Source organism: Drosophila simulans, unplaced genomic scaffold (genome assembly GCF_016746395.2).
Source record: "Drosophila simulans strain w501 unplaced genomic scaffold, Prin_Dsim_3.1 Segkk6_quiver_pilon, whole genome shotgun sequence".
NCBI classification, from domain to species: domain Eukaryota; kingdom Metazoa; phylum Arthropoda; class Insecta; order Diptera; family Drosophilidae; genus Drosophila; species Drosophila simulans.
This window is the reverse complement of record NW_025416867.1, coordinates 436,424-458,613: the sequence shown is the minus strand read 5'-3', so window position 1 is coordinate 458,613 and position 22,190 is coordinate 436,424. Positions and strand designations below refer to the sequence as shown.

Sequence of the window (22,190 nt, the reverse complement as noted above, 5' to 3'; positions counted from 1 at the left end):
GAATTTTTGACCTGAATTTTAAAGTTTTTTTAAATCGCCGCTCGAATTAGCTACCGTTTACATATTTATATTTATTTTTTTTATTTTGTTTATATTATGTTATGTTAATTAATTATGTGTAAAATATGTAATAATCGGTACCCAGGGAACCCCACGGGGAGGCCATTACAACCTTCGAGTCGCTTTTCTTCCCACCCAAAAGTGCGCGCTTTTTAAGAATTTCAAATTCGAATAGACCAAAAAAAAAAAATGTAACTGAAAAACAACTAAATTTAATGCGCATTTTAAATAATAAAAATGGATTATTTACATCCATCATATTAAGTCATATGACTTAATAAATATACTAAATAATTAAAGCAAATACAAAGAAACTTAAACATAAATTTTCCAAAAAAAGGCATTACAATGAGAAATAAATATTTCATAAAAATAATACGTAGTGGAAAATAAAAATTTATAAAATATATAAAAATATGAAAACTGCTTATTGCAAGAGTCATATCTGGAGGCACGAAGTGCGGACACAAGCACTCAACAGTCATGGCCTTATTAATTTTTCACACGTCGCACGCTGAATACTCTAATGAAAAATATTCTACTATAAAGTCATTTTTCAAATTTATTTTGTGATATTATGATTCGGCTATTACTCTTTCTAAGCTTTATTTAAATAATAATAACGTTAAGGCAATGCAAAACAAGAATTTTTCGAATTGTGCCAATTGATAAAAAATAATATAGATTTAAAGTCAACGAACTTCTAAGGTGAAGGGCATATTTTGTCAAATTTACAATGCATGTCTGCTATCACTGTATGCGTAGAAAAGAGCTGTTTGCTGTAGCGCTCTCCGCTTTTTCTCTCTCGAACAAAAACTCGAGAGACCCTGGAGCCACCTCTAGAGCCACGGCAAAAAAATCGTGTGCCAAAAATTTGTATGGCGTTACGCATCTTGTTATTCTAGTGTCTTTGCTTTTACTCTAAGAGTAGCGGTTATAAATAAAAACCGGTACCATAAATATTCCAGCAACCAATAGCACAAAATAGGTTAAACTAAAAATAAAACTCAAACACTTCCTCCCTTATCTAAATATTAAATTCGATATTAATCTCTAAAATTTAATCTCCCATTTACGGTACCGCCAGAAAACACTTAAAAATCGTATAAATACATGCAAAAGTTGCCAATAAGAGCTGCTCTAAGAGCTGCTAACAATAATTTTTTTATTGTTTTTACTTTGCTGTTATTTATTGACTTTTCTTAATTTCGAGACTAATATGAATGTATCAAATCTTATACTATAGCCTAACTAGAATGGAGCTGTAGAAATGGCCCTGACAAATTATGGCAGGTTGCAGGCGGGTTCGGTTGTATTCAAGTTCCTGGCGAGAGGACTTAGCGTATGTATGTTGTCTATGTTGGTTCTGCTCACGTTCCCCCAAAGCTGGAAGCCATACGTATACGTCCAGATTGGCTTAAGAGGGGAGCTGTGGAGCAGAACCTTGTAGTTCAGACAGAAGCGCGGATCGGGTGTTAAAAATTCAGTGAAGGCTGCTGGTTTTTAGTTCCAGATGTAGTTTCTTGCATTTTATGTCTACGCCATGCATGACGTCTGTTAAAGTGGACGCCGAGATACGTTATTTCGTTGACTTTGGGGATCTGTTATGGGGATCTGTTAACGTTATGTTATTACATAACGTTATATGTTATTACATATGTGTTCTTCGGATTTCACTTGAACTTTGGTTTCGTGGATGTTTTCTTTAATAAGCGAAACAACATGGAAATTTTCATCCCCGACTAGCGCAACAATTTTGTTGATCAGGTCGTTTGAGCTTTTTTCCATAATATAAATAGTTTGGGGCTTTGGTTTCTTTTGAGTCTTTTCCGATAGCTCTGCTTTGTTGTTCTCCGCCTCTTCTAAGATCGGTTTTAATTGGTGCTCCTTGCTTGTTCGTTGCTTTTGTGGGTACGGTTAACCTTTGGCTTATTACCAGCCGTGTTTAGTGGGCAAAGCAAACGATTAATTTGCTTCATGATGTAGGAGTTGCGGTGAGCACAACAAGAGCTCGCAATCTTGTTGTCGACTGTCAGTAGAGCTCTTTGCTGATTAGTTTTCTACGTTAATGTCGCATGTTGAGAAGTAAGAGTAGCAGACCTTTCTTTGATTTACGGAGCTTCTATGCTCATTATTTGGATGCCTGCAAATTTTTTTTAATAAAAAATTAAATATTCACTCGAAAACAGATTCGAGTTTGAATGCTTTCGCGGCCTATCAGATCATCGAGCTAAATTTTGAGATCCAAAGTTGCCGGCCGTCGTCGCTGCCTTTGGTTTGGTTTTTGTTTTGGTTTTCAGCTTTTTGGTTTTTGTTTTTTTCTACTTAACGATCCCACAGCCGATCTATATTTATTGTTGTTGTCTGGTTGGTGAGTTCTGATTCTGAATTTTTTGCTGGAGCAAAATTTGAACGCTTGCGAAATTGTTAAAAATAAATATGTTACTTTAAGAGCGCACGATTTTCCGCGACTAGCCGTCGATTTCGATTTTTCCTTCGCTTCTGGCCGGCAATAATAACAGAAAAAAGGCGAAAAAACCGCTGAAGCCGACACAGAAACAGAAATAAACTCAACACTCAGCGTTTCTCGGCGGGGGGAGGTAGCTCTATAGGTATTACGGGTGCCTTATGGTGGCTCAATCCAGCCCACTGCGATAGGTTGGCAGCACTAACAGCTGGTTTAACAGCTAGGCTGTTATTGAAAAAATTAATTGAGTTGGAACCATTTGACTCACTGATTTGTCTGTTCTGTCCTGTCTATTTGTCAGGTCACGACGGAATTCGAGGCTGTGTTCTCAGATTCTGTGCGGAAGTCTTGTGCAAGCCTCTACTGAAACAGTTTACCTTATCTCTGAAATCTTCACAGTTTCCCCATATGTGGAGGGAGTCCTTTGAGATTCCTCTCCATAAAAAAGGTTGAAAATTGGATGCAAGGAATTACAGCGTCATCTCTAAATGGTCGGCTATCCCTAAGCTTTTCGAAAATGTTACTACTTCTCATTTGCAGCACCTTTGTATGCCAAAATTATCACCAGCAGCATGGTTTTATGAAAAGCAGCTCAGCAATCACTAACCTTTTAGAGGTAACTTCCGCAGTAATACAGGGCTGCGAAATGAATCTTCAAGCTGATGTCATCTACACTGTCTTTAGTAAAGCATTTAACTGTGTTAATCATTCTCCTCTAGTGAGGAAACTTAATTTATTAGGCTTCCCTGTTGAATTCTTTTTTGTCCTTTTTATGAGAGTTTTTAAAGAAATGAGGTGACGATGTATGGGAAGCGATGGTGGAGAAAGAGAGGCGAGCTAAGATGCTCTCACAGCTTCTCTGAATTTATGATGATACAAAATATTGCACAGCTGGTTTTCAACAGTATCCTTACGATAAACTACCTCGCCGTCTGATGCGCGGCGTTGTTCCTTCGTTGTTCCGCGTCGCCTCGACAACGGATCCCGTGCCGGTTTCAATGAGACCTAGGATGTTATGGTGGCGTGGTCACAAGATTTAACGTCCGTTGGGTCGAAACAAATCTCTTCCGAGAACCGCCTTTGCAAACACCCGGAGCGCACGTCTGTTAGGAATGCTACTATTAAAGGACACCAACTAATGACTCCACATCCCCTTCTGACCTCTCCCGGACCTTGTCTTCTGCCTTATCCTCGCTGTATCCCGTATCTCCGTGCTGCTCTGCTCCGGCACTACTGTTCCTGAAGGTCACTGACTAATCCCTAGCTGTTCTCGCTGACTGGTCTCTTTTTTATCGGCTGACTGCGAGTTCTCAATCCCGGGCACCTTCTTCATTGTCTCTGCGCGTTCTCACTTGCGGTTTCTATGGTTTCAATATTTGCACATCGGTGTAGCGCAGATTGCTTCAGTATAGATTTGGTTCAAGCGTCATATATTGGTAATGCTTGTTGATGTTCAGCGATTTAGTAAATGTTATATGTGAGGCTTAGACTTGTATTTTATGTCAAATGATAAACCTAACAGAGCTTTGATATTTGTTGTTGGCGTTGAAACTTGGTGTTTTCCGTATATTTGGCTTATGCACTTTGTAAGTGATACCATCTCTTCCGAATTTCGACACCAATCACTTATTTCAGTAAAAATGGTATACAAGGTAATAAATATATTTTTGTAGTCGTTTGCATAAGCTGTGTCAGCTGTGTTCTTTTTGTTTCTCTTTAGAATGAGAATAACAAAGAGAGGAGCTTTTTTTTTGAGTGTTTCTCATTTACACGTACTCTGATTTTCCAATTGGTCATGAAATTTCAGACATATTTCAGTATAATTGCCTTACAACCCGAAACCGTGAGCTGTTTGATTTTTAATTTCTCAAAGGCTTTCGCAAAGTCTAGACAGATAAGGGACAGTTTTTTTTCGGAGACGGAGACAAATTTCCCCTTCTTGGAACCGAGCTATAAAGGAGATAGTGGTAGGATTCAATTGTTTGTTGCCTGCTCCTTGCTTATGGATAGGGATTACTGAGCTAGTTTTAAAAAATTGTGCAATATGTGATTTAAGTCTTGTTTTTAAATCAATTGATTCAATAGCTAAGGCTCTTAAACTTAACTCCGAAGGCAGTCATTTAACCTGATTTAACCTGTTAAAAGGGGACAGTACCCCACACTCTAAAATTTTAGCATGGACACCACTACGTTCTACTCTTGCAACAGAAGCCTGACGACATCATCGATAGTTATTTTATTCTGGAAGGACAATTGATTATGGATAGTCTTTTGCGCCGGATATTATCTGCCAATATTTACTTGTTTTTTATTATATATGTCGGAGCGCGACTCTTCGCATTCCAGAAATTCCTTCTGTGATTTCATATTCTGATGAAATTGTAATATTGCGGTAAAATTCTGACGAGCGCTGCTGCAGAGGAACGAACAGCCTCTGCAGCTGAGTGAGGTCCGATCGGGTTGTCATAAATAGTGTGTTAGAGAGAGATGACAATGTTGTGCACGCCAGTGTGTATAGACATTAGAGAATATGATGAAGAAGGGACATGTAAGAAGATCCCTTCAGTGAAGTTTGACTGGTAGAGTTGATCAGAACTTGCTGCGCGGCCGCACCAAATCACAACGAAATGGATAAGACTCCTCCATTGCCGACATCAGAAGTGGGATCGCCTTCGCCACAAGAGCCCAGATGTGATCAGTATATGACTGCGTTGGAAGCACAAGACCGTAACCTCATGGAAATAATAAGAACCATGCACGCACCGAGAGCATCGGCGTCAGATGAAAAGTCCTTGCACGTCACACTGCCAAAATTCTGCGCTGACAGCGCTGAAGCAGATCCATCTGGATGGCGCTTGTAATAGCGTTGAGCAAAGCGTTAGAAGGCAGTGCATCGCAATGTCACAGATATGCTTCGCTGGCATCACGTGGCCGCAATTTAAAGAACTGTTCATACAGCGATTCGTAGGGATTGAGACGTCAGCTGCCATTCTCATGAACGTTTTGAACGGACGTCCAAAACCTGAAGAGAGCTTTGCCCAGTATGGAAGTCGTATCGCCACCTTGTTGCTGTCTAAGTGGAGAGATTGCGGTTTCGGTAGCATTGGCTCACATGGCAAAAATCGATAATAATTTGTTGCGTTGATTGTTTACGACTAATATGGCTACGCGCAATGAGCTTCAGCAACAGCTGCAAGCTTACGCCTTCAAGAAACGTAACAACGAAGATGATTCTGGCCTAGAAAAAAAGAAGTCAAGAATGCAGTCGCAGATCAAGTGCCATTTTAGTGAACAAGTTGGCCACAAATTCGCCGAATGCAGTGCTCGAAAGGAAGGTACATCAAACACAAAAGGAAGAAGCTACAGAGGCGCACCTGGGTTAAAAGATCGTTCAAACATAAAGTGTTTTAAATGCAACGAAATGGGACATGTGGCGTCTGTATGTCCCAAAGCGAAATTAAGTGAGCCAAGTGGATTATTCTTTCAATTGGATGAGCCCTTTCCATTCTTTTTCGATTCGGGAGCCGAATGTTCTTTGGTAAATGAAAAATGAAGTAACAAATAGGCTGGCAAGAGAATTAACAATCCAGTTATTTTAAAAGAAATTGGGGACAATATAGTTAATATCGATACTTGCAAATACTATCAACAGTCCGAATGTCTCAATTGAATTTAGAAATTTACAATAGTTTCATGTTGTAGTGGACAACTATTTAAAGCACGACATGATGATTGGCCGAGACATATTAAATCTTGGTTTCGGTGCATCGATTAAATCTGATAAATTTAGTATTTACAAATTCAAAGTTATTAATGCCGTTCAAAATAATGCACCTGAAAATAGTTTGGAAATACTTTTTGACATCAATACATAATTAAGCGATAATGATAAATGTAAATTAAGAAATATATATATATAAGCGTGCTACCACAGGTGCATTGGAAATTCGTTGAAGTGACAAGAATAAAACTGTTCAAAGGAGCCCATACCGACTCAGCACAGATGAGAAGCTGTTAGTTAGAGAAGAGATGTAATTCGTCCCAGCAGTTCTCCATTTGCAAGTCCAATGTTACTAGTCAAGGAAAACATGCGAAAGAATGCACAGTACGATAAACAAAGGTTTGATAAAAACAAAGCAAAAGTAGTTCGGTATAAGGTAGGTGATCATGTGTTAGGCGAGGAGCGTCATCGAGTGATTAATGTACTGGATGGTGATCGATACGATTTGAAGTCGTTAGTTAATAAGCGAACATATAAATATTCGCATGAATGACTAAGAGCGCTACCAGACAGACAATTTACAGCGGAATGTAATGGTGACTCCCTAGAGGGAAAAGAGTTTAAAGATGGCACTAGTGATCGTGCAACTGTGTCCCAAGAGGGGAAAAATTTGGCGAACGGCACGATTGAAATGAAAAAGAGTAATGACCGCACTATACCAACTAACTCGCAGGGACGAGAAGTGTTATGGCGGGAGTCAAAAGATGATGACTGCACAGCTAATTCGCAGGGACGACCAGTGATATGGCGGGGGTCAAGAGATGATGACTGCACTATAATAGCTAACTCGCAGGGACGAGATGTGTTATGGCGGTGTTATGGCGGGAGATTGGGTGTGAGAGAAGACACGCCAAGGTTAATATGAGAAATAAAAGTTATGGAAAATGTAAATGGTTTGGAGTTTTGACATGTAAATTGGAGATGTCTTTGTAACTAAGTCTGTAAAAGGAGAATAATTAAACGTGTTTACAGCGCAGATGTTTATTGGTAACTGAATTCAAATTATGTATACTTGCTGAACACAGGCAGCGTCAAAATATGCGAACAAAAAGTGATCGCCGATTAGTAGCGAAAACACTCAAAAAGGAATTAACCGTTGCAGGCGACTTGAGTGTTTGAGTACACGAGTATTTGAGTGATTCTTACATACATACATCGTTGTTCATTATACATATATGTTCATTATATATTCAACACTCCTTCTCAAAGTTGTATGTTTACATATTCACTCAAAACATTCCTATTAGCTTAATACATCTATTATGCTTGATTCTACATAAGTTCTTTGTTAACACATCCGCTATCATGTCTTCAGTGGGAACATAACTAATGTTTACAATTTTATCCTTATGTAGCAAGTTTCCTTTATACTGTGTTACTTTATTGTTTAATGACAATTGTTTATAGTACACTTTATATTGTTTGATGACAATAGTTCTCGCTTATTATTATTTAATTGTTTGATGACAATTGTTTGGCTCTAGTTGCATAAGTATATAGCGCGATTGAAAAACTTGCGACTGCTCTCGTTCACCATTCTACTGGAAGTCCTCCTTTGGTTTTTTCCGTTAATAAGCGTTGCCACTGCGGGTTACTCTCTTGCTCTCTGTTTCATCGTTCATTTTAGTTCGCTGATCTGGTTCATTTCCCACACTTATATATATCTCTGACATGATGATACTTAATGTCAATGTGTTTGCTTCTTGCATGGAACCTAGGATTTTTAACTAAGCATTGCGAACTTTGGTTGTCGCTATAGACCTGCACAGTCTTGACATCTCCGAAACCCATTTCGGCAACCAGCTTCCTGATATAGACCGCCTCTTTGGCAGCCGAGGAGAGAGCTATATATTCGGCCTCTGTGCTGCTCAGAGCTACAATACTTTGCTTCTTGCATTCCCAACTAAAGGCAGCACCAGCAGCAAAAAACGCCAAATAACCAGTATATGATTTGCGATCTGAAGAATAGTCAGCCCAGTCTGCATCCACGTAGCAGTGAATGCTCTGCCCAGTTCTTCTGTAGTGTAGTTTCTTCTCGGAAGTGCCCCTCAGGTAGCGTAAGATACGCTTGTCAGCCGCCTCGTGCTCCTTATGAGGATCTGCATTCCGCTGTGCCAACTTCACAATGCCAATGCAATGTCTGGTCGAGTCGTCATCGCCAGATACAGAAGGGACCCAGTCAATGACTGATAAGATTCCTTATTCACACGATCACATCCCTCGTCGTCGCATTTTATCTGATGGCCAGCCTCCAATGGAATACTGCTTGGCTTACAATTTTGCATTCCATAATCGTTAAGGAGTGTCTCCACATACTGCTTGTGGACAATTTTGATACTTCCAGTTTCATTCTCTCTCTCAATTTCCATGCCAAGGAAATTTTTAAGATCGCCGCCGTCGACCACTTCAAACTTTTTGCAGATAAGCAACTTGATCTCGTTTAGGTCATCTTTGTTGGAGCTCGCTATGATCAAGTCATCCACGTACACCACAATTAGACCCAGATTGTCATCAACTTTGCGCACGTACAAACAAGGTTCACTAGGACAAGGAGTGAAACCAATCTCCAATAGCACGGCATTCAGTCTCTCGTTCCATTCGCGTCCACTCTGTTTTCGCTACTTAGGTAGGCTGGCTTTAGGATCTGGCTTTTGTTCAATACTTGCTAGCTCGTTATCGCCCGCCTCAGGCTCCACATTAGGAGGATTATTAGACAACTCACCAACCACAAGCGTAGATTTGCCTTTGAGTTCAACCAATTTTAACTCCGTTTCACCATACAAGCCACTTCTGCCCAAGTCATCATCGAAAAACATGACGTCCCGCGCTTCGATCATCTTCCTCTTCTCATGGCTATACAGTCGATACGCCTTTGCCGTTTCGGAGTAGCCAACCAGTATATGCTCCTCACCCTTCGGAGCAAACTTCGTCTTATGTGTCTTGTTCAACACGATGGCTTTGGCACCAAAGACACGGAGGTGCCCAACGTATGGCTTTCTTCCTGTCCATACCTCAAAAGAAGTTAAACCAGGCAACGTTGTTGTTTCTGCACGGTTCCTCAAGTAGGATGCTGTCTCGATCGCTTCGGCCCAAAAACTTTCATCAAGGCCAGCACACAGTAACATAGTACGGGCCATTTTCACTAATGTTCTGTTTGCTCTCTCCCCTACACCTTTTTTTTGGGGGGTGTGCGGCACTGTTAGCTGCCTTTTAATGCCATGATTAATAAGAAACTGTTCAAACAAGCCACTTAAATATTCACGACCATTGTCATTTCTCAAGATTTTCAATTTTTTACCCGTTTGATTTTCAACAAATGATATGTATTCTTTAAATTTTTCAAAAACTTCATCTCGCGTTTTCATAAAATACACCGTTACGTATCTGGATTTGTCATCAATAAAGGTCACAAAGTAACGTGCACCACCATTTGATTTTTTATTAATCGAGCCACAAATATCGGTATGCACTAGACCCAGAATTTCTTTTGCGCGATTTTCACTGGCCTTTGGAAAATTCTTTACACTAATTTTGCCTTTTGCACACGACTCACAGGCAATGTTTTCGCTTCTGAAATTTAGATGTCCGAATCTATTTTGCCATAATTGCGATGAATTTTTGTTTTGCACATTGTAACATTTATTCTTGGCATTCTCAAACAGAAACAAATTTTCACGTTTCTCTGCCTTTAGTATTACAGTTCCGTCATTCTCAATTACACTCGCGCCTTTTTCTGAGAATTTCACGCAAAAACATTTTTCGATCGCCTTCGACATAAAATTATATTGAAGTTCCTGTACATAAAGAACATCAACCAGCTTTATTTCGAATTCGCGCCATTTCACAATCACTGTGCCACGGCCAACGGACTCAATACAGTTATTTCCCGCCAATAGAATACGCTCTTTATGTTCTTTAAATTCCGAAAAAATGTCTCGCTCACAACACAAATGAGCAGTGGCTCCACTATCGAGACACCATGTACCTCGCGACATTTCACTCACACTTCAGCCATAACACACTGCAGAATATGATCTCTGCTTTTTATTATTTTCAGTTTTTCTTTCTCTACAATTAACAGCTTTGTGGCCACGCTGCTTTTGACGTCGTTCGTAGGAACCAATAACGGTTCGTATTGCTCTTTGAGGTAGGCTGTTCAACCCCACGTATGCCCTTTTCTCGAAAACTTCTTCGCACTCTTCGTTCACCCTAAGTCGTTCAGCTTCTTCGAGAAGCTTTAATTTTACAGTTGAAAACGGGGGCAAAGTATCGCGTGTTTGCATGGCAACTACGAATTTTTCAAAGCTTTTTGGAAGTCTAGTTAGCAGCATAATCACTTTTAGGTTATCACCTAGTAAAATATCGAGTTCGTCCAATTTTCCACAAATTTCTACAAATGAATTCACATAGTCTGTCACATTATCACCTTGCTTCATTTTTAAGCGAATGAGTTTTTGATAGAGCTGCATTTGAATTAACGGTCCGACCGGCTTATGTATTTTTTCTAAAATGTTCCACGCTTCCTTTGCAGTCACACACGACTTTATGTGCATCATTTGGGACGGTTTTAGATGCCAAATTATGCTCGACAGAGCTTTCGCGTCTTTAGTGTTCCATTTCGTAGGCTCTGGCGCATCATCGGGTTCCTTCACACTACCACATACCACGTCCCATAAATCTGAAGCTATCAGAACACTACGCATGGACATTGACAACATGTCATAATTGCTCTCATAGAGCTTATCAATGTTGACCGTAACTCATTTTGAATTTTCTTTTTTCGTAAAGACAAATTCACTTTTAATAGTCACTTTCCGAATCTTCTTTTTCGTAAAGACAATTTCACTCGAGTTACCGCACCAAACTTGTGTCTGGGCCCATAACCTATTAAACGTGTTTACAGCGCAGAGGTTTATTGGTAACTGAATTCAAATTATATATACTTGCTGTACACAGGCAGCGTCAAAATATTGGAACAAAGAGTGATCGCCGATTAGTAGCGAAACACTCAGAAGGGAATTAACCGTTGCTCGCAGGCGACTTGAGTGTTTGAATACACCAGTAATTGAGTTATTCTTACATACATACATCGTTGTTCATTATACATATATGTTCATTATATATTCAACAAGAATAAATTATGAGATGAATTGTCAATTAAGGTTTGTGTAAGCGGCTCTATACGTTAATAAATGTAACAGAGAAAGATATTTGAGTTTGTTAAATAAATGGAAGTTAAGTTGACGAAGTTGTGTGACTTGGGCTTGATTGGTGGATTAGACACACGAGGACGTGTGAAAGGTCAGGAAGGACGTGTGAAAGGTCAGGAAGGCCGTGTCGGAGCGCGACTCTTCGCATTCCAGAAATTCCTTCTGTGATTTCATATTTTGATTAAATTGTAATATTGCGGTAAAATTCTGACGAGCGCTGCTGCAGAGGAACGAACAGCCTCTGCAGCTGAGTGAGGTCCGATCGGGTTGTCATAAATAGTGTGTTAGAGAGAGATGACAATGTTGTGCACGCCAGTGTGTATAGACATTAGAGAATATGATGAAGAAGGGACATGTAAGAAGATCCCTTCAGTGAAGTTTGACTGGTAGAGTTGATCGGAACTTGCTGCGCGGCCGCACCAAATCACAAAGTGAATAAACGAAATGAATGAGACTCCTCTATTGCCGACATATTATATATAGCATTATCTCTTGTTATTGTTAGTTTCATGCAGACATCTTACAAATACAACCCTTTTTTCACAGGTAGTATAAATACGGTAAGAACATATAAATATTGCAAAAGTTAATTGCGAAAATGTATTTATGTTCCAAAATGTTTAATTTATATTCCAACACTACCCGTGCAATATAATTGGTTGTTCTATATTTAAAACCAATAGACTTATACCGGATCTATTCTTCTAGCTGTAAATCCTTATAAAACCATTAATATATTTAACAAGGTAAGCATAAAGCAAATACAATGTTTTTAACGTCAAGTACTAATTTTAAGCAAAAGGTAAATACAGCAAACGACGTCGAATAGATCCAATTGCAGCCATTAAAGTACGAGAGACAAGGTTCTGCATCGATGCAATATGTCAAAGTTACAAAAGCGAATAATAATTGCAGAGCGAGCCTCAGAACGCTAAGTGTATGTGCGAGAGTACTAGAGTGATTACGAGAGAGGGGAGCTTAGATAACGCCGCAAAATTTAACCATCTCCAGAGTTTGCAAGTTAACAAGGAATAATTTTAGAATTTCTTTTTCTCTCTCCTTAATTTCTTAAATTATGATGTACCTTGCAGGACACTTTGTGTGCAAGTCAAATTATCCCCTTCCCTACCATTTTCGCGTTCTAATTGAATGTTATTATCTCCTCGGACATACCTTTTTTATAGTGTCTACTCTAGGAGAAACTATAATACAATTTTATATGATGATATAATTTGTAATTTCTATGCATCTACCATTCGATGTGAGCTGGCTTATAACATTAAAAAGTTCCCATAAAGGTTTTTTAAGTAGATCTAAAGTAAAAAGAATAATAATATATTAAAATATAATATTATTTATTAACATTTATTAACAACAACAATAATGGGGAACTTCAAACTTCACAATAGATGGGTTAAGTATTGTAGTTATTAACCTGTATATGGATATTAATGGAATGTATAAGTTAAAGGAATGGGTGTTTTTCTATGGGTTCATTTTACAAGGTGGTGTTTCCGACACTATTTGGTATATCAATTCTTTCTGTTTGTTCATATAATCGAGATCTCGGGAACTGTAGCAGCATGCGGATTCCAGTATCGTGAACGTAGAGCAAGCTGCATAAAGCAGTCACTTTCCAAATTTTCTAATTGTTATACCCGTTACTCGTAGAGAAAAAGGGAATAGTAGAATAGAGGAAAAGTATGCAACATGCAGAAGGACGCGTTTCCGACCATAAAAAGTATATATATTCTTAATCAGGATCAATTGCCGAGTCGGTCTAGCCGTGTCCGTATGAACGTCGAGATCTCAGGAACTATAAAAGCTAGAATAGGTTGAGATACCGCATTCAGATTCTAGAGACAAAGACGCAGCGCAAATTTGTTGACCCACGCTGCCACGCCCACTTTAACGCCCTAAAAGCACATACAAATAACACTCCCACATTTTTGAAATTTCTTGGATAATTATTCACATTTTATTAGTCTTGTAAATTTATATGCATTGGCAACAAACTTTTTGCAGCGCCCCTTCTAACGCCCTAAAACCGCACAAAACTGCCACGCGCACCTTTTTGAAAATTTTTTGGATATTTTTTCGAATTATATTAGACTTTTAAATTTCTATCGATTTGCTAAGGAACTTTATGCCACGCCCATTCTATCGCCTTAAAACCGTCCAAAACTGCAGCGTCCACATTTTTAAAAATGTTATGGATATTTTATCATAATTTTATAAAAACTTTTTGACACGCCCACACTTTTGAACAATTTTAAAATAAAATTTCTTTCGATATCATAGAAACGCATTCACACTCTGATAGTCGGGAACTCGACTATAGAGAATGCTATAGTTTTCTTTTTAACTAAGGAGGACGACGGGGGTCAGACAAAGACGAGGCCGTGCGGGTGGCGAGAGCCAGGATGGCATACCGCAGCGTGCGACGAGCAATGCAGTCGCGTCGCTGACCGTGGACCCGGCTGATGAGCGGAAGTTTATGGAGGCACAGGTCGCCACGTTGCAGCGGTGGAGACACGGAAAGCGGATGCCGCCGAGGCCGCATGGCAGGAGAGTTTGGATCAGCTGCAGAGGAAGAGGAGGCGCTACAAGCTCCACCGCCGCCGTCGTTGCAACCGACACCACCTCCGCAGCCGCCATCGGAGTTGCCGACACCACCGTTGTCACAGCCGCCTACGCAACCACCGCCGATGACGCAGCCGCCGTTGCAGCCGACACCACCGACGCAACTGAAGTTGCCGATACGAAAAGGAAGTGGGAACGCCGCTCGCCGATATCTATAACGCGATCGTGGTAAGTTTAAGCGGAGCTACCAGAGACGAAAGGTGGTGAGCATCAAAGGAAGGCGAAAAGTTTAAATACAGAGCTGCAGACGAGGAGCAGACGGCAGCAGAAGATGGGAGCTCGAAAAGGGCGCAAGGATCGAGATGCCGAGTCGAGATGCTAAACGACAGGGTCTACTGGGATCAGTCTGCCAGGCTGATAATGAAGTGCGCAGGGTCGACAAGAGAAGAAGCGATGAAGCTGACACCGAAGCGAAGGACTGCCGGAAACACCATCTTTTCAAAAATTTCCGAAGGAAGGGGGAGATGTAAGCAGTCATAAAACTTCCCACAAATCCAGATTCAGGGGAGCGGCAACAGCAACAGCGAAGACGGCTGGAATGCAAAAGGAGTCGAGGGCGGCGAACGGGAAATAATGGAGCTTGGATCCCAGGAAAGCGGAGAGACCGTGGACTAACAGTACCGCGCTGGACTTTTGACTCAAGCCGCCAAAGGTACGGGGGTCGAACGGCAACGGTGCGGACTTTGGAGAAGCACAAAAAGGACGCACCGTGAACATACGGGACATTAGGTAGACCTTGTACTGGAGCGGGCCGTGCGCAAAAGGGGAAGTAAGGCGTCCTATAAAGGGGCGGCGCCAGCGCAGCTCAAGGCAGTTAGATATCGAACCGGCAAGAGATCCGCGAGTGAGAACAGAGAATGGGAAAGTGACGGAGATCGCAGAGGACGCAAAAGGAATCAGCCAGTGAGGGTCAGTCGGAGGGTCTCCATCATTATCATGTGGGAATTTATTTTTGTGTTCCAAATTTTGTTTTATTTCGCACCCCGTTACTCGTAGAGTAAAAGGGTATACTAGATTCGTTGAAAAGTATGTAACAGGCAGAAGGTAGCGTTTCCGACTATATAAAGTACGCACAAAACTGCCACGCCCACACATTTGTAAAATCTTTCGAAATTTTTTCATATTATTATTTTTATCATCTGCGAATCATTGATAAATGTGACAGCGTAAAGCTATATGGCGGTTATGTGTCCGGTTGTATTTTGTTTAATTTTATAAGTTTTTTATAAGTATAAGGTTTTATAAGTTAAAGTAAACGTTTGTTTATTTTCACAAGAAGTTCACGCAGTAAATTGTCAATATCCAACAAGCTGACAATTTACAAACAGATCTTAGCACCAAACTGGAAGTATGGGTGCCAAATCTGGGGCTTGGCATGCGACAGCCAAATCAAAAGAATCCAGGCTATTCAAAATAAGGTAGCAAGACTTATCACCGGCTGCGAGTGGTTTGTTCGAAACACCACTCTGCACAGAGACCTGAAACTAGCAACGGTATTTGACGAAATAAACCAGCACTCGAGCAGATACCATGACAGGCTGGAGCGCCACAGAAATCGGCTGGCCAGCGCTCTAAGCAGATCTCGCCCACCAAGGAGGCTCAATAGAAGACAACCGAGGGATCTCATTACCCGATCTCCTTTGACAAGGGTCAGCAGAAGCTGACGCTTATCTTAAATCCTATTTGTTATATGTGATTGTTATGTAATTGTAGTAAAATTACTGTAAATTTGAAAAAGCTAACTATAGTTAGCCGGCGAGCCCAAATGGGCTGAATTAATAGATAAGAAGGACACAAAGGGAATTCAAAACTTCCCCGTATGCCTTAATAAATAAATTAAAAAAAAAAAAGGTAAAGGAAGGTAATTAGGACCGGTGGTCCGTCTTTATTTTGACAAAAATCGGAACTAAATGTAAAGTGAAAAATTGGGTGGTATTTATACCCCCCAGCACCGTCGCTGCTTTTGCTAGCGTCAGTGCCAACTCCGTTGCTGGCTCTGCCATCGTCGCTCCCACGGAAGCGCTCCAGACGCTGATCTTGCATTTATTGGCTACTGCTGGTGCACGGCCGGATTCGCAGATTATTGTTGCGAACTCTTTTGGTGCTAACTCCTCCGCCTTTAAAATCGAGTGTCCCCACTCGTTGCGGTCGTTGGTCGGGTTGTCATCGGTGGTTTGGTTGATATGGAATTTTGTAACCTTTGTAAACTTAATCAAGATGCGGATCGTTATTACGACGATTCCGGTGATTAGGACGCAGCCCATTAGTATATCGGCTGTGTGGGAGGTTGTTTTTACCAGCCAATTCATCGGAATTTTGAGCTGCCAGGACTTTGAACGGCAGCCACAAATAGTTGCAGATCAGTAAATGCTTAATATTGCAGATTTAGGTTCTTTATTATTTCTTGTTAATTATTATAGACATTTCTTGTTAATTATTATACGAATTCAGACCAAGAGCTCAATAAAAAAGAACACAATTGGGTTTTTTATGTATTATTGAACGTTTTTATTAATTCCAACAAAGGAAGAACTAGAGCCTTTGGATTATCACTATAGATAAATAGTTAAAGTGGGCTTAGCAGGGCTATCGTAATTGATAGCGTACTCAGAAATGAACTACATTATAGAGACATGTTTGCGTTTATATAGGAAGATTGGGATAGCTTAAGAGCGAAGTTTAAGAGAATAAAGTTATAAACATCTATTCTCCCGAAAAAAGAGTTGTCTATTCTCCCGTAGACAGAGGAGCTCCCGAAAAATAGGAGTAATTTGAGAATCCTGAGACGATTGTGTGGGCGGGAGTTTTTGTTATTTCAGTTGACTCGCCAAGTGATCGAATGTTTAGAGGACGTGGATTTTGGCTCGCCCCAGAGTCTAGACTTTGGACTTCGGACTTTTGCACTTTGCTGTGCGTAAATGACAGCTAAGCATAATCGAAGGGCTATCGATCTCTGATTACATTTCGTACTTAAACATTAATGTGTGTGTGTGATTGTTTACAATAATGTGTGTGGTCGGGTAGTTGTGGGTGTAGATATGTTACTTCCCCATCCTTAAGAAAAAAGCCTGTCCTCAGGCGTTTAGATTAGGGTACATTACAGGGGTATTGGGGGGTGCAGCATTGTCTGCTTCAGGACTTATAATATTTTCATTTTTTAGGGTTTGATTTTTAAATTTTATTTTTAAAATTTTTTTTTTTTTTTTTTAATTTTAAATTTTACAATTAACTTTTGGGTTATAGCTTTACATTTATAGATAAAGTACAATATTACAATAATAACTACTATGACTAATTTTGTAAGTGTTATTATTTGAAAGATATTATTCGTCTGATTGTGTTGTTCATTATTTCTTTTGCCTGAATGTATTCGAGTGTTTCAAGTTTTGTTACATTAATGTTTACATAGATAGTTTGAGTATAGTCTAACATTGTGTTGGTAATTAACATTTCTTCTAATTTGACAGAACAATGAAATGCTTTTATCATATTATTGCCTTCTATTATAGTTTCTCTATTGATACAGTTTTGGTTTAGGATAGTCTTGGGAAGGTTCCAAGTTGTGATTATATTAGGTTCTACATATTTTATTTCAAAATTATAATTTGTTTTACTGTATCTACATTGCGTTGTGACCTGGCTTAGTATACCAGTTATACCATTATTTACAACCAAGCTTTGAGAACTTGCCGTGTAAGTTTGAGAAAAATATTTGTCATGTATTGTTTCGGTAAGTATGTTACTTTTTCCGTCTAGGTAGGGTTTTATTTCAAAAACTGGAGTTTTATTTATTTCTCTTGGAATGTGGGATATTATCAGAATTTCGTTCGTATCAGATTTAAGCCAAGCTGAAGTTTTGATATTAAGAAGTTTTTCAGAATTAACGTGGATTAATGAATCGTGTTTTAAAAGTTTTGGATAAAAGATACTTAAGCGTGTCCGTTGCAAATCAAGCTTTATGTAAATTATAAGTCGTTGGTTTATTTTAGTTATATTTATTTACCACTCTCCCGTTAGGGCGAGGGTCACAATATTTGGGCATTTATAATTACAAGGCGTAAGCCTCGGAGTATGATTTAAGACTAAGTTAAGAATTCGGTCCCGGTCCCGGTGTGGCTCCTGGTCTTTAGGAGGTGGTAGCTCAACCAAATGGTGGAGCACAATAGGAAGGTAGCAAGTATGGCGAAGGAATTGCTGAGGAGGGACCCCAAGGTGAGTTTCTCTCTAAGAGTCCCGATGTGGTGAAGGTTCCTCAGACTTAGTTCGTGGAGAAGTGGAAGGCTTAACCTATTCTGATGAGTCGTGACGTTTACAACGGCGATGACCGACACAGCAGGTTTTTTATCTGAATTTCCTAGCTGATTAATGTACCAAGTCCCATTGAGGGCTACCTTTTCGGTGTATGTTACCAGGTAGGTACCCGACACTTTCTGGTCTTTCCCTTGGCTGTCGGTTATGGTCACGTTGGCATCATTCACAATGAGAGTGCCGTGATCTACAATGGTCACCGGATCCAGGTGGCCGGGAAGTGTAGAACAATGTGCAAAGGCCCCGGAGATTATCTGCTGAGCGCAAGTGCCATTCTGCAGTTCTTTGCAGAAAGTGGCGCCGACCGTCGTCTTGCAGTTACCGATGTTGATGTTCCGGGATCTGCATTCCGCCACCAGATTTCCGTCGTCGAAGTTGTTATGTTTGTCGAGTGTTGCAAGTATCCGTACGATTCCCAGATGACGATTTCATTGTCCTCTATTGGGATGTAGTCTGCGTTCGTATAGTCGTTAAGTCGTACCGTCGCGTCTGTCTTAACAGCTATTAGTATAAGAATAAGAATGGGATACCGCAACCTAAAGAGATATAAAAAGATTGCAAACGGGGTCAGGACTCTTGCGAAGATGTTTATCGTAGATTGTCCTTATGGACCACCCTCCCCTTTATTAGGACCGTGGTCCCAAGGTCTGCCTCTATGGTTTCTTCTGAACATAGTGGGGAAAGCTTGTTCCCTAATCGTTTGTTGGTTTTTAAGAACACCTTTTCGCCAACTTGATAGTCCTTGTAGGTTCTATCTCTATTTACTTGATCAAGGGTCTTTTCCTGTGCTTGTTTAATTTTTCTGCTGATTTTTCCTTCGAATCCCGCAGACTTCGAGTGAATAATTTCTATCGGTTTTTCATTAGTTACTGAGTGAATTGAATTGTTGTACTTGTTGGTTGCCAACAGAATCAATTCGGTTGTGTCATTTAGGCCAGTTTCCAGCTTTAAGCATCTGGCTATTTCTGCCAGGGTACTGTGAAACCTTTCTACCTGACCGTTTGAGGTGCTGTGCAGAGGCGGGGCGTTGGAAATGGTGATATTAAAATGATTTAGCAACATTGTCTTAATAGTCTCGGAATTTAAGGATCTTTCGTTATCGCAGTAAATGGTTCTTATTTTTGGAAAGAAATTTATTATGTATAATAGGGGAGATTTTACGTCCACAATAGCCCTGGATGCGATGGTTTGCACTGTGGCAAATTTCGAAAATTTATCCATGCACGTAAGAAAAAGGGTTCCATCTATTGTAAAGATGTCGATGTGGAGGATTTCCCCCACATAGGAAGTTATAGGTGTTTCTGCTACCGCTTGTTTGGATGGATGACGATTGTATTTAGCCATTGAGCAGGTCTTGCAGTTCAAAGTGGTTTCTGTTGCTAACCGTAGCATCTTAGGGAAAAAATAGTCCCTCAAGATTTGCTTTACGTTTTCTTGTGCTGCTCGGTGAGCTCTGTTGTGTTCTGTTATAACAATTTCTCTCTGCTCAGTTGCATCCGTTATGACCTGCACAAAGCTTTTCGCATGCTTGAAAGTGGTGCTTGGGAACAATTCAACTAATCGGTGCTGGATAAATGCCAAGATCGGAAGGGAGCAATGTATTGCGTTAACTACTTCAGCATTTACCACGTCTTGTAATGCATTAAGAAGATTTTCTCGTTTAGAAATCCTTATTATGTGTCTCACCTTGCTTTTAAACAAGATGAATGTGTCTACCGAAAAACTGTTTCCTTCTTCGATTATTATTTGATTTCTGAAACAGTTTACCGGGTTGTCCGTTGTGTCAATAGTGTCGCTAACCTGACTGTTCGCTGTGTATTGTTGCTACATCTGACTGTTCATCATTAGGACGTTTATCTTTTGGCGAGACAGCGCGTCTGCAACAAAATTTTCTTTGCCTAGTTTCGCGTTATGGTTTTTATCCGAGACGGCAAAGGTGTGTGGTTGGTGATCGGTGAAGATCCGCAACCCTTTTACACCGTATAAGTAGTTTCGGAGGTTTTTCAGTGCCCAAACTATGACGAGGAGCTCTCGCTCGTTGGTTGCATAATTTTTTTCACTATCTCTAAGGGCGCGTGATATCATTGTGATCGGGCGGCCGTCTTGAGATTGTACCGCTCCTAGACCAAAACCTGACGCATCCGTTGTCAAATCGAATGGTCTCTTAAAGTCTGGGTATGAAAGCAGAACGTCTTCCGATGCCAAGATTTCTCTCAACCTGTTGAACGTTTCTTTCTGTTCTTTGGTCATATCGATGTCGATTTTCCTTGACTGATATTTGCTTGCTTTCCCATTTTCTCCCTTTAGGATATTCGTTAAAGGCCTTGCGATTGTCGCAAAGTCTTTTATAAAGCACCTATAGTAGCTTGCTAGTCCCAGAAATGATCTGGGTTCGAAAAGCGTTTTAGGTTAAGGGAATTCTTTTATGGCTTTGACCTTTTCAGGTAAAGTTCGTAGACCCCCTTGCGACACTATGAACCCCAAGTATTCAACGCTCTTTTTGAAGAACTTTGATTTCTCCTGGGATACTCTCATGCCTCCAAGAGTTTTCTTAAAACCCAATCCACGTCCTTAACGTGGTCTTCCTTTGTTTTGGAGAATATTATGACGTCATCGACGTACACGTAGCATATTTTTGAAATTCCATCTCTTAGGACATCGTCAATGGCCCTTTGGAAAATGCTTGGGGCATTTTTAAGCCCAAATGGTAATCTACAAAATTCGTATTTGCCGTTGTTTATTGAAAATGCCGTCTTTTCCCTATCCTTTTCTGCCAGCTCTATCTGGTGAAAGCCTGACTTAAGATCAAGTGTCGTAAAAAATTTTGACTCTCCCATATTTGACAGTATTGTCGAAATTGTTGGGATAGGGTATTTATCGTCGACTGTTCTCTGGTTTAGTTTCCTAAAATCGATAACTAGTCGTTTCTTTTTTACCCCATTTTGGTCTGTTCCCTTTTTATCTACAACCCAGGTCGGGTTGTTGTAGGGAGATTCGGATGGCCTTATTACGCCATCCGCTAGAAGTTGTTTAACCTCTGCATTGACGAATTCGGTCACACCCATGGGATGCGATTATGATTTTGAGTATACCGGCTCCCCATCTGTTTTAATTGTGGCGATAGTATTTATATTGAATGGTAATGCCTCGTCTGGGTCAGCGAAGGCTTTGTGATTTTTAACTATCATTTTATCGAACGAGTTTTTAATAGCAATAGGAACGTCTCCATCATCGATTTTAATAAAGTTAACGTTTTCCCCTAGCAAACTGGATTTTTTCAGTTCCGTTACTAGTATTTAAAACATTTCCAGTAAAATCAAGGTTCGCATTTACTTGTTTAAGTAAGTCGAGACCAATAATACCGTCAAAGTCTTTAAGATTGTTCAGAATAAAAAAGGGTGTCTTTACGTTAAACACCGAAACTATACATTTTTTATCGATTTTGGTAAAGCCATGAATTGACTTTACAGTAAAGGGTTTTCCCGCTGCCACGACGCCTTTCAGCCCCGGGAGTGGAGTAATATAATTTTTTGAGGTGCCTGTATCTAGTAATAGTTTTATTTCTCCTCCTGCCACCGTACGTGTAATGTAGGGGAGCAGGGACTTTACACTAAAAAATTGCAGGAGTCCTCTGCATCCAGCTCGTCACGTATTTCTATGGCGCTTGCCTGGCGGAGTCATAGTCTTCTTCGTCGGTGTTTTCTTCCGGCATGAAGTTGAT

At 40.2% G+C, this 22,190-nt stretch overlaps 1 protein-coding gene across 6 annotated transcripts in view; it reads left to right on the top strand.

Annotated features, from left to right (window-relative positions):
- Positions 1–22,190, top strand: part of LOC27208787 (unconventional myosin-VIIa) — a 530,661-nt gene that overhangs the window by 120,459 nt on the left and 388,012 nt on the right. For all 6 annotated transcript variants that reach the window (XM_039298281.2, XM_039298279.2, XM_039298280.2 and 3 more), the window contains one exon: positions 12,202–12,264. In XM_039298281.2, coding sequence (XP_039154215.1) covers positions 12,202–12,264 — 63 coding nt within the window. The remainder of the gene's footprint in view (positions 1–12,201; positions 12,265–22,190) is intronic.